The sequence below is a fragment of the Sinohyriopsis cumingii genome, unplaced genomic scaffold, assembly GCF_028554795.1.
Source record: "Sinohyriopsis cumingii isolate HCF-2022 unplaced genomic scaffold, ASM2855479v2 utg000810l, whole genome shotgun sequence".
In the NCBI taxonomy this organism is placed as follows: Eukaryota; Metazoa; Mollusca; class Bivalvia; order Unionida; family Unionidae; genus Sinohyriopsis; species Sinohyriopsis cumingii.
Genome location: NW_028315933.1, coordinates 442,931 through 456,081, shown reverse-complemented (window position 1 = coordinate 456,081; position 13,151 = coordinate 442,931). Strand labels below are relative to the sequence as shown.

Below are 13,151 nucleotides of genomic sequence, written 5' to 3'. Positions count from 1 at the left end.
CAGTTGGTCAAAACTTAAAACTGAGTATCTACTGTTAAGTATAATGGTACAATGCATCTCACCCAGGAAGACAATGTGTAGCATCAAAGGTAAATGTGCAGACCAGTCTATCTCCAGACCATCCAAAACCAGATCGGACAGGAACATGACAGCGATGTTACTTCTGAAATTCATGGAAGAAGGCTGGTTAGAAGCTGAATGAAAATTACTTTATAGGATAGATGGCTGGAAATAGAAAATTTATAAATAATGTTTCATCAATCCTTACATCCATCTTTGAATCAATCCCATGTATACATCAATACAAAAATAAGCATGCATAAACAGCATGCATGCAGCATGTGTGTGTGTGTGTTTGCGTGTGTATGATTTGGATTTTTAACATATATTTAACAATTTTTCAGTCATACAGCTATGATGTCTGCAGTGTGGAAGTTTATAGTGATGTCTAGCACTGGGGTATCATGCCGCAGACATGTAGCATGATGTCCCACCCAGTCACATTATCCTGACACCAGGCCGACCAGTTCTAACACTAACCTCTTAAATGTGTGTGTGTGTGTGTGTGTGTATGTATGTATATATGTATGTGTGTGTATCTATGTATGTGTGTGTGTGTATGTATGTATGTATGTGTGTATGTATGCATTATGTATGCATGTATGTGTGTATGTATATGTGTGTGTATCTACCCTGGTATGTATGAATGAGTGTGTGTGTGAGTGTGTATGTATGTGTGCATGTATGTGTGCATGTATGTATGTGTATGTATGCATGTGTGTGTGTATGTGTGTGTATGTATGTATGTATCAATGTATTTGTGTATTTATATATGTATGTATGTATGTCTGTGTGTATGTATGTATGTTATTGGCACATCAGCACAACAATAGCTATATGTGCCAATTAAATGTAAAGGTCTAAAATGTAAATATAAAGATTTGCATAAAGACTTTAGGAAGATAAACCCTTTGAAATAAGAGTAAACGTCAAGTACTACAAGTTAAAATATAAGGTTTTTCTGTTTGTGTTATTTGAATTTTCAACATAGCTGTAAAAAAATGTTCAGTCATAGTGCTACGATTTCCACATTGTGGCAGTTTATAGTGATGTCAAGCACTTGGAGATCAGGCCACAGACATGGAGCATCATGTCCCACCCAGTCACATTATCCTGACACTAGGCCAACCAGTCCTAACTCTAACTTCGTAATGCTGATCGCCAAGCAAGGCAAAGCAAGGCAGCTGCTAGTACCAGTCTTTGGTATGACTTGGCCAGGGTTTGAACCCATGACCTCCCACATCCGAGTTGGATGCTCTAACAACTTAGGCCACCGGAGCAGTCATACAATATAAGGTAAAAATATACTTATAAAGAAATGCAAAGATCCAAATTTGAATAAATCCTTTCAAAAAAACTCAAATACAGAATAATAAGTCAGAGCAGACAATCGCTGAAAGACCAAAAGATAGATGGATAGACAGATTAAGAGAAACAGAGAATGACAAAAATATTTTTGTTCATCCATACATACAATCTTCACACAGCAGAGAGATAGTGGGAGGGTGTTACCTGTGAAATCCAGATGAGGGTTGCAATGACTCAGGTAGGTATTCTGATAAAGGTGCAAAGTATCCTCCATATGCTGGCATAGGAAGAGGGTATGGATCTGGGTATTCATTGATCCTACTCTCGGGGATTCTTACTGGGGAGGGTATAGACATTTCATCATCTGAAAAGAACAAAAAAATATGATAAGCTTAAGACAGCATTCTTGTTGGCTAAAACTTTGATATGTCTGTGCTAATTATGACTAACAAATAATTTGCTCTGCATTTAAATAACTTTTAAAGCAGATGTCAAATAACGAGAAAATATTTACTGCCATTACAAACTGTTACAATACAGAATTCATGAATTAAATTGCTACAATACAGAATCCATAAATTAAATTTGATTAATCAGTGTTTTATTCAATTCTTATATTTTTGACATTAAAACTAAGAATTCTATAAGTCTGCTAATAAGAAACTCTATATTCATAATTAAAGTAGTGAAATTTGTAACATCTGAATCCAAAAATATTTGTGACTTCTGCATCTTTCAGAATTCAAAAATGGTGAGATTGATGAGGATCCAAAAGAACCTAATTCAGTTTAAATTATTGATGGGCTATAGGGTTAACCACCACTGTTGAAAGGCTCTATGTTGACTGAATTAAGCAAAATTTCATGGTTGGATGAGTCTTCCATCCCACCCTTGATCTAATAGTGTAAATGTACCTGATGAGGCACTGGAAACACTACTTCTCACAGAGGTGGTTGTCTCAGTACAGGGAGCACTGAAAATCAAAACGACAATGTGAACAACACAGAACATCTGCTTCAGTTATGTTTAAGTGAAGAAAATTAATAAACATCTGAAAAACACAACAACCGAGTAATATTTCAAATTTCTTAAGAAATTAAGTTTCACTATCTGATTTTTCTTGTTCAAAAGCATTTGCACTATAAGATTTCCTAAGACATAATTTTTTAATTTTACTTCCGTCTCATCTGACATGAATACATTATATATATATATATATATATATATATATATATATATATATATATATATATATATATATATATATATATATAACTAAATGTCATTGCTAATTAGAGGTGAAATTATGCAATATTGTATGTATATATTAAATACCCATAACATTATTGCAACTGTGACCTTGGCATAATAACCTACTGAACTCCAAATAACTGATTTGTGTCACAAACCAAATTCGGATCAAATTTATGATTAAATCCACCACAACCACCACCATTTCCAGCATAAAAAAAGAAGCAAGACTATCATACCTATCAAGAACCAGGTCATCATTATTAGCACTGTGCCTCTTTGTGTGGAGAGTGCCCTTCTCCAGGGTACAGTCTGTAACTTGGTTCTCTAACTTCTCATCATCTGTAGTATTTGGAGCTATAATTGGTTTCTTGACATTAGACAGTCTAAAGAAGGGAGGGGTCTGGGTTCTCTCTATGTTGACATTCAAGGTCTCTACTGTTTGCAGCTCATTCATCAACTCATCAGCAAGTCTCTCAGGTCGAGCACGGCCAAGGTAACTTACTACTCTTTTGGCCTACAATATAAGCATATTTTCATAATCACATGTTTACTACATAAAAATGTTTGCAAGATCACATGGAAAGGTTTAATCCAAAGGCAAATTTGAAGGTTCAAATTCTTCATATGGTTTCTGCCAAACGCTTGAACTTTTAAAATATATATATATATCACTCCAGTGTACTAGTTGTTAGCGCGTCCTTCTCACATAAGGGAGGTCATGAGTTCAAACCCCAGTCGAATCATACCAAGGGCTTCTAAAACTGGTAATAGCAGCTGTCTCGCTAGGTGATCAGCATTAAGAGGTTAGTGATAGGACTGGTGTCAGGATAATGTGACTGGGTGGGACATGATGCTACAGGTCTGCAGCATGATGCCCCAGCACTAGACATCACTATAAACTGTCACACCGCAGACATCATAGGGATATGACTGATTTTTTTTTAAAGCTACATTAAAAGTCCAAATCACACACACATGTATATAACTATATAGTTATATAACTACATATAACAATAATATATATATATATATATATATATATATATATATATATATATATATATATATATATATATATATATATATATATGTATATATATATATATGTTGTCTAATGTTGTAAAGTGCTTAGAGCTTCTAAGGATTAGGTGCTATACAAAGTCCTCATTATTATTATTATTATATATATAATTATTATATATATATATATATATCTGCTCAAGGGTTAAAAATTAAAGGAATTTCCCAAATTTTCCCTACAGGAACAGGAAATTGATTTTATAAGTTGGATTATGGCAAATGGCATGTTATATACTCACCCAATTGTTGTTGTGGTGTTTAACGCCATTTTTCAGCACAAGATAGGCTATACATGGCGGCCAGTATTAATGGCGGAGGAAGAACCCGGGAAATCCCCGGAAAGAACCACCTACCCACGAGAAGCTAATGGCATGCTTTCTACATACCCACATTGGCCGAATCCGAGACTCGAATCAACGCAGACAGAGGTGAGATGGCAGTGATCCGTAACAGAGAGCGTTTTAGACCACTCGGGGCCCTATACTCACCCAAAGTTAAAAACTTATATGTAGACACTAGTATGGCACGGTTTGACTGAAGATTCTTAACCAATGGGTCTCAGTGACATTAACATCTGGTCAATGTGTGTGGGCATGAAATAAACTTAATTTGCAAAAACTTACTATGACCTTTAGAGCCCAGATTACCTAGGTTTCTTTTATTACTCAAAGTGCAAGCCATCCACACATCTGGTCAAGTAACTTACCCCAGACCAAAAAGATATTCTGCAAAATTGATTTTTCAATGAGTCGCAATAACCTTGACCCTTTGGCCCCCAAATTAATAAGGCTCTTTCAAGCCTTAAGTACAAAGCAATCCACAAACTTTAGTGGAGGTAGGCAGTCTAAAACTAAAGCTATTATGCAAAAACCATTTTTCTTTATGTAGTCACAAACAGTGAACTCAACCTTTGAAATTTCAACTCCAAAATCTAGAGGTTTCTTTCTTAGCCAAAATATAAATATCAACAAAATCTGGTGATGGTACATGGTCGTAACATGAAACTTTTTCTACTTCAAATGACAATGACCTTGGATCTCTTGAATAACAAATCAACAGGATTCCTCCTTTTCTGAAGTGCAAGCCATCCATAATGTTATCATGCAGAAATCATATTTCTTCTTCAATCAGCGACCTTGACATCTGATAAATTGATAGGCGTCTTCCCTACCCCAAGTGTAAGACATCAAATAAATTTGGTAACTGCAAATGATGGGCAGCTCAAGTCTTTATACAAAAACAAAATGTGATAACATACAGATGGAGGGCCAGACAATATCGTAGCATGGTATGCCCCACTCTATGGCAGGCTTATAAGAAGGACTGCATCTATATTAGGATGGGTTAAAAATCATCTACAGCATTTTTGTTATTTTGATATCTGAATGATAGGGTTTGATTTGGGTTTGAGAATACACATTTAGACATTATATATAATGTGCATTTATCAGAAAGACTGCTAGCTTGGTATGGCTATTTACCATTCTGAACTTAAAAATTACAAAAATTTATCTGTAAATTTTTTAAAGTTGTTGACATTTTAAAAAATGCTTTTTGAGAAAAAAAGTCAACACTGTCTTTGGCACTTTAAGAACAAGCATGGTCTGCATAATTTGTGCTATTTCAAGTTAATTTCCTAAGCACTGAAACAAAATCAGCTGTCTGCTTCAAACAACACATGCCTTTAATATTAGTGATAAAAACGAAGTGTCCACCCATATAGGGGAATGAAATCTTGATGTGTGTTAACCACAACAAGAGGCCTATGTGGGCCTGTCTTTGCTCATCTGGTTTACCTCACTTAACAGTTCATCATTTCACAAAGCAGGCTTATATAAGAACACAACCCATATAAACTATCTCCGAAACTTTATATGATGTAGATTTTAGTCTATTAAAAATTCTTACAATATATAATGGCATAATAAATATGTATTGTTTCTTGCTCATAACCCAAGTCATCCAAAACGTTTTAAAAGCTTGAATCTGTACTCAAAAGTCACATGAATTTCACACAAATTGAAACAAACTTTTCAAAGGTAAAATATTTTCTTCAATACTGCTTACCCAATCATAATACATTAGAAATACAGCCACTACCTCGGAATCCAGACCTCTTAAGCTAAATAGAGACATCTGAACCATCTTTGGCTTGGAGAGTAACTATGGTATTAGAGCACTGATTACTCGACTAGAAGGGAAGTCAGATAAGAGTAGTCTCCATATAGATATAGGGATTGGTGGCAAATGGCATATAACCAACAGTTATCACGGAAGTTGAGGTGGACATTCTACAGTGGATATAACTGTAGGAAAGGCATTAGAGGGTGTGACAAAATAACTGGAAAAGTATGACAGAATTTTAAACAAGTGTTGCCTTCTTCAAATCAATACCACATTAAGAGAAAATGCTGGAGGATGGAGTTACATACCCTTACCTCAAAGCTGGCCCACACTCCAGACTCCTAACACATAAGAATCAGCTTCAAATGAATAACTTGTGAGCTATGTTTTGCCCTTGGTACATAGGGAAATGCAGGTCATGTGATAGAGAAATTTCGTTCCAGCAAATTCTGTCAGAAGTCAAATGACCCATGCTCTTATGAAGCTGCTGAATGACCTAGATTGGACAATTATGCTGACAAGATCTGATGGAACTAAGTTCATTGCAAGGTCTCTGCTGCAAAACGTTGAAATGGTTCATTGAACTCAAACCCATGGTTTAGTATACAGAGATACAAGTCTCAAATCATAAAACAGTTGCACTTGTTGGTGAGGTGAGCAAGCTTTCTCTGAACAAGCAGAGAAGGAAAGTAGCTCTCTGTAGTACTGAGGATTTCAATGGGTTGATTCTGCTCAAACTACTGGAAGAAAACTATAAACTTGAGAATGGCAGGTCTTCTAGCCTGAGTGATTTTGTCCACCAGTTTCTCGATGATGAGTTTCTTCTTTGACCTAGCTTGACATGAGCCACATGTGCTGGTTCAGCATCTCCAGGTTTGGACGTATAACCTGAATTTCTTATTGCTTGAGCAGAAAAATTGAAGGAAAGAGTTTATTGGAATCTCCAATGCTCTGGTATAGAAGAGACAAAGGCTGAGAGCTTGGCATTCCATCTCAATGCAAATAAGTCTACCTTATGGTGATCAAAGTGGGCACATTTGTGATTCAAGGCCAAGAGATAACGAGCCATTTGGTATGAATCAGCCAATGCCATTGAGATGGTGATTGTGCTTGGATAGTGTGATGCAAATGACAACCATTCATTATTACGTTGATTGACAATGCTCTGTCTCAATGGTGTATCCTGCCTGGATTGAAAGGCATGCAGCATAATATCCATCTTCAGGAAATAAATGTGAAAAAAATGTTTCTAAAGATGTAATACTTAACTCACTTTTAAGGAAGGCTGGGGGTGGTGAGCCAGCCTGGGAGGCTGATTTTAATTCCCACAATTATTCACACCACAAGAAGCCTGCCATAAGACAAGAAAGACCATCCCATTAGTCCTTGTACTGTTCAAAGCTTGATTATTGAATAGCAGGCAAAGAACAGTTGCCACTGGCATAGAAGGATCATCTGCAAGCAGCTAATGCTGGGGGATCAGTCACCATTTTGAGGAGACAGAAGGAATGAAGAGATTCTGGACTGAAGAACAACACTTACTAAGTATATTAGACCACCCAGATGATTTCAAGATACAAGTGATTACATGTAATTGGTACAAAAAGAGCTTTGTAGATTATTGCTCTTGATAAATGGCCTCTTCTGATGGAAAAGCAATGAATTCTTCCTACCACCCAGATGCCAGGAAAGGATAGTAAAAGACTAGCATTATTTCAGCTGAGGGTTGATAGGGAAACAAGCTGGGAAAAAACTGATCCTTGTCTTCCTCATACCCACTGGTCATTGCAGGCCATCAAAACTGGGTCCTTGATGGAGGAAACCAAAAGGAAATGGGTTTTGTTTTCCCATTTGGTGTACCAAAGAAGATCCATCCCATGTTTCTGATCTCTCCTAGGAAACAACAGTAGAGATCCAGCTTAAGCCTAATTGACAGCTTGTGATATAAAAGTGGCTTTGTGATGATAACTGACGTGGAAAGAGATGTATCTCCTTCCACCAAGTAACTATAAGCATGCATAGCTATGACACTGGATAAATTAATGTTAAACTGCTCTGCTAAAACACTAGACAAATGAAAGACTAGTTCCCAGGTGTGACCATCAGTAGGGATCTTGACAAATGTGTTTATGCAATGTTCAAAATACTGATAAACATCCATGAAAACTGAATCAAACCTGGATTCCTTATCTCTACGACACTTCCAAGCTGATGTCTGTTTAAGAAGGGCTGCCAGTACGAATGCATGGAAAAAAGGTAAGGCGGTTCCAGCTGCACCATAATTTTGTTGACAGTTGGGGCTTGCTGATGTAAGATCAGTGAGTCTGTCATGTTGCATTCTGGGTTAGATTCATTGATGTAAAAAGGACAGGAGCATCTTGAAGGGCCTTTCCATGGAATAAATCATGTATGTGCTTCAATCATACTGGTAGTTGCGCAAACGATGGCTGATCATTTTGGACTAAAAGAGTAACATATACCAGAAGGTGAGGGGTTATAGATGGTTTTGAAAGCAAGGCCAGGCAAAACTGAAGAGGCTGATGAAAAAAAAAATTCAAACTGTAGCAGACTGAATAACCTCTAAACATCATCATAATGAAATGGTAGGGCATGCTTCTTCACAAACAAAAGAGCACTCAGAGAACCCCATTAGATGGATGCAGCATCTGAGAAGGCAAAGCTAGTTGAGTGGGACATTGAACAAGGCCTGAAAGTCTATCCATGCCGACATATGATAAATCCTGATTCCCTATGGTATGAGGCCAGTATCTAGTATGAATGTCTGGGATGTCGCTGTAGTCAGTACTGGTCTGGGACAGGTGACAGAACTGTTTAATGCTGATCTGTTATACTTTTATTGGGCAATTCTAGGTCTCAGCTGCTTCCAATGATGGGTGCAGCTTGCATATCACTGAAGCAGTCTAAGTGGGGAGGTGAGCAAGACTGGGAGTCCATCCTCATTGGAATACAATTATCTTCCGGTGTTCTCTCAAACAAACTATGTTTTCCTGGTTTGGTGCCTTGCCATTGGGGACTGGGTCGTGGTGGAGACAGGTCCAGGATGACCCTTCCAATGTTGTTCATCATCATTATGTGACTGTATTGGGCATCTGCAACCAGATTGTTGCCATAGCTAGTACAAGGTCAATTCTAGTTGGGACCATTCATGGATCCATTTTGTTTTGTTGTACAAAGGCATCATGGGTATATGGTCGTGATCACGTGGAATACCAAACATAAGAGGCAGAGCCATGGCTGGAATTACCAGCATCAGATGTCTTGTGCTATCCATGTTGAGGAGTCAGAAGTGCAAATTCTGTGAACTAATTCACAGTATCCAGTCCTGGAAGTAATGGTTGTTTGGTAAGGCTGCACCAGTGCTGGCACTGGGTTAATCTGGGACTGGTTAAATTACATAGCTTTGGGCCATTACTGACAATCCTCGGTAAGTTCTGCCCTTGATGGGAGACAACTCTATCAAAGTTAAAGTATGAGCTGTTCGGTAACAGGTGAAGTCCCAGCATGGACTTTAGTGGTGATAATTCTCTGCCAGTTTAAACCACTTGCTCTCACAGCACTTAGGTCTGTCAATGCACCTGTGATCAAGAGCAAGAGCAAAATAAACGCTTATACAGGTGAAAGTCAGTAAAGTGATGTATATATTATCAGTGCAGGGGATACTAATTCAAAGTAATAGTTCAGAAAAATTAATGAAAAGTACAATATTTTGAACTTATGTGAAACAAATTATTAATTAATGACCATGATAGTAAGAAAACAGGTTGCTAAGAGAGGGTTTGTAAGTACTCATAACTTTTATGCAGGTAATTAAAATGACACTAACTCAATTATTACAGGATGAAGTTAACAAATGAGGTAAAAAATTATTCATCAGGAATGAAAGTGTAGCAAGAAAAGGACTGAAAACAGATAGTGTATACTTCCCTGCAGTGAGAACTCCAAAATTTTGCCTCAGCACTGGAAAGGCAAAGCTCTCATTAGAATCATACACACTAGAAGAGCAGAAGTGGTAACTAATGACTGATGGGTATTTCACACAAATCTGTCTATCATAAGAAGATTACTCCTGTCTTCCTTAATTGGCAAGCAGCAAAGTTAGCACCAGTGTTGCTTACCAAGTCAAACATGGTTCTAACATCTCATTTAGTTTGGACAGGCTTGATTACATATATGATCGGTAAATGTATAAATATAATTCATGAGGCGGTTTTGTTAAGACCATGGGTTTCTTTGCCCTTGGTTATTATATTTTGCACGTGTTTCTGGAGGAAATCATATTGGGCTATTGTTTATGTTAAAAAAGCTCAAAATACAAAACACAAATTTCCAAACATCTGAGAGGATTTTGGCACTGATTATATGAAATGTTAAGCAAATACATTTATCTAAAACTGAGATATATCAAGAAACTTACATAAGGCAAGAGCTCTGTGGCAGCTATGTTGGTGATGATGACAAGGTAATGCAGGACAATTTTGAGATTGTTAGGCCAGCAGACGACAAGTGCAGCCCACAGTGCCTCAAGCTCCTGGGTGTGATCATCTCCAAACTAAAAGTAGGATTAGTAAAATGATAAGTTTAGATGTCAATCCAAAGTTGTCGATCTGATTTGTAAGCAATGCAAGAAAACATAGAACATTATTTCCAAACTGACTGTAATTTTCTAATAAAAATTATAAGTAACATGTAGTCCCTTCAACAGAATTTTGTAATTTCCGAAATAATAATGTTCCTAATATCTTGGAAATTTAGGAACTCCATGCATGACAAATATTCCACCCTCTAATGCGTGAAGACATGTACTGTTTAAGTCAAACACGAGTTTGATAACTCCTTATCGAAGTAAATCATAAAAAGACTATAAAACCTAATCAAATTGTAGTCTATGTCCTGCCTGTCTTGCCCAGATTACTATAACCACAAGTAGCCCTGAAGGGCCTGATACTCTACAGGCCAAAAGAATTTTCCAGATTCGACAATAAAACTGTTTCGTCTTTGCAAATACAGAGTACTGAAACCAACTATTATATTTCTGAAAATACTGCAGCAATATCAAGAGCATCAATATCTAGTTAATCTATATAAAAAATGGTGCCACCTGGACATAAAATATGGTTGCAACATTGGCCATACTGAAAATCTTGTTATTGCTGTTCGTTCTGAATGAATTGTCATATCAACAAGGAGTTTTCAATAAAAGATTGCTTGTCATGTCTAAATGATCCTAAACGAAAATGACACCAATCTGACATGAATATGGACAAACTGGAATCCATCTTGAAAATATTGTTATTACTGATTCTCCGAACCGAAAGGTTTATCATTATGGGATTTTCACTGAAAGACTTTTGATGTCTAGTTGGTCCTCAGTGAAAGCAGTGCCGATCTGTCCTCCAAAATGGCCACCAAGGTGACCCATTTGAAAACCTTGTTATTGCTCCTCTTCCTAGGTGAATGATGATCTCGACTTGGGGTTTCAAAAGACTAATCATGATGTCAAGTTATCACGCAATAAAAATAGTGTTGTGTTGACAGCCAATATGGACACCGTATTTAAACTTGCGTTGTTACTACTCAAAATGGGTTTCCACCCGAAGACTTCTTATGATGTTAGGTTCCAATCTGACGTCCAATATGGCCACTATGGAATCCATCTTGAAAGTCAAATTATCGCAACTTTTCAATGGACGGTCACATTGTCATCAAATTTTCAACAAAAGACTTTGTATGATGTCTTGAAGGTCCAAAAGAAAATAGAGTCAATCTTACATCATTGACCAGTAGAACTAAAAATTTTAACCAAAACATTAATGGAAGTGTTGATCATGCAGATTTAGGTGTAAAAGTGACTGCTATATCTTACTATTCAATTGATGTGGGCTAACAGAAACTCATCAATCAAATCAGTGGTTTTATATCAATTAATACATTACATGTACAATCTGTTGCTGCTTAGGTCAACTATACAACTGTCCCAGTATCATTCAATTAATGAAAAAATCTCAATTTTATACCATCGTAATTGTAACTATTTTATCTTTTTTATCAAGGTAAAACAACAAATTATACTCGTGCAATTATTCTGTCATTAAATTTCATGCATTTTAAAGATCCAAGTACTAACAATACTCATGGCTTGGAGAACTGAAGCAATATTAATTTACATAAATTCAGACAGAAGATTAAACCTCCACAGAGTTGCTATTCATGGTTATTTTCACTATTTTAAATAGACTGCTCCAATAAATATTCATCATATTTTCAACATTTTTATTTCTTTATGTCACAAAGCCATTTTTATTAACATATGGAATATTATTTGATGGTTTATTGTTGCAATTATCTCTTAAAAGAGTTTTCCGTTGCTGTTTCAAATACTTAGTGAAAAAATCTAAGGGAAATAACTATCAAGTCTACTCTTGTACCAAAATTTTGATTTGACTCCCTTGAATATCACATGGACCTGAAAATCATATGGAAGTATACTGTTATTAATTTTTGCAAGATCTTGAAGTCTGTTACTAATACTAGTGATACCAATTATACTTGGTAAAAGAAAAAAGACAGCATGCCATATGCATCGAGGAAATGAAAACCCTCCAAGTTTACATTCAATCAGTGCTTTACTGATTTATTACCTTGACAGTAATGTAGAAAAGGTTGTTTAGCACCATTTTTGTGGCTTCAGGTGACCCCCATCCCTCTCCTTTAAGTGGAGGTTTGAAGGTCTCTGTGTTGATGTCCTGAAGGCGAATCAGGAAGCTGCTAAATGGGTTGGACTGCGGTAATGATGGATCAACCAGCTCCATGTTATGTAGCCATGGCAACAGATATTTCAGCAATGAATGACAAACAGCAGGCTTAGCTGTCTGAAATCTGTGAGTAATCTCTATAATGAAAAATAAATGTTTTCTTCTATTCTGCACAAAAAAATACTATGGGATATTGATATATCTGATTTTTATTAATTTCAATCAAACTGATAGACATCTTGCAGGAATTATGGCAATAATCTGCATTCAAAATTAGGCTGCAGTTGAAAAGGCTATAGAAACTTCTGAAAAACTCTCGAGTGCCAATGCACAGTAAATAAATTACATAGTTCATGTAATTTTTCATATATGAACAAATAATTATTAATTTCAGTGTATGAAAAATTATATGTAAAAAAAAATAATTATCATTTGGTGGTAATGACCATTATGAAAAATAAAGGGATCGTACCTGAACAAGTTCTACGCAACACACACTACTCGACAACCTAATGGTACAAACATACAAAGTAAACGTATATTTTCTGTTTC

General features: G+C 36.3%; 1 protein-coding gene across 20 annotated transcripts in view; it reads right to left on the bottom strand.

Moving 5' to 3' along the window:
- Positions 1-13,151, bottom strand: part of LOC149773222 (protein furry-like) — a 242,636-nt gene that overhangs the window by 117,887 nt on the left and 111,598 nt on the right. For all 20 annotated transcript variants that reach the window (XR_016417442.1, XM_089946600.1, XM_089946615.1 and 17 more), the window contains 6 exons: positions 12,486-12,736; positions 10,262-10,396; positions 2,859-3,136; positions 2,283-2,341; positions 1,573-1,732; positions 63-163 (listed from right to left, as the gene is read on the bottom strand). Coding sequence is in view for 19 of the 20 variants with exons in the window: in XM_089946600.1 (XP_089802726.1) it covers positions 63-163; positions 1,573-1,732; positions 2,283-2,341; positions 2,859-3,136; positions 10,262-10,396; positions 12,486-12,736 (984 nt within the window). In the remaining variant the exon portion in view is untranslated. The remainder of the gene's footprint in view (positions 1-62; positions 164-1,572; positions 1,733-2,282; positions 2,342-2,858; positions 3,137-10,261; positions 10,397-12,485; positions 12,737-13,151) is intronic.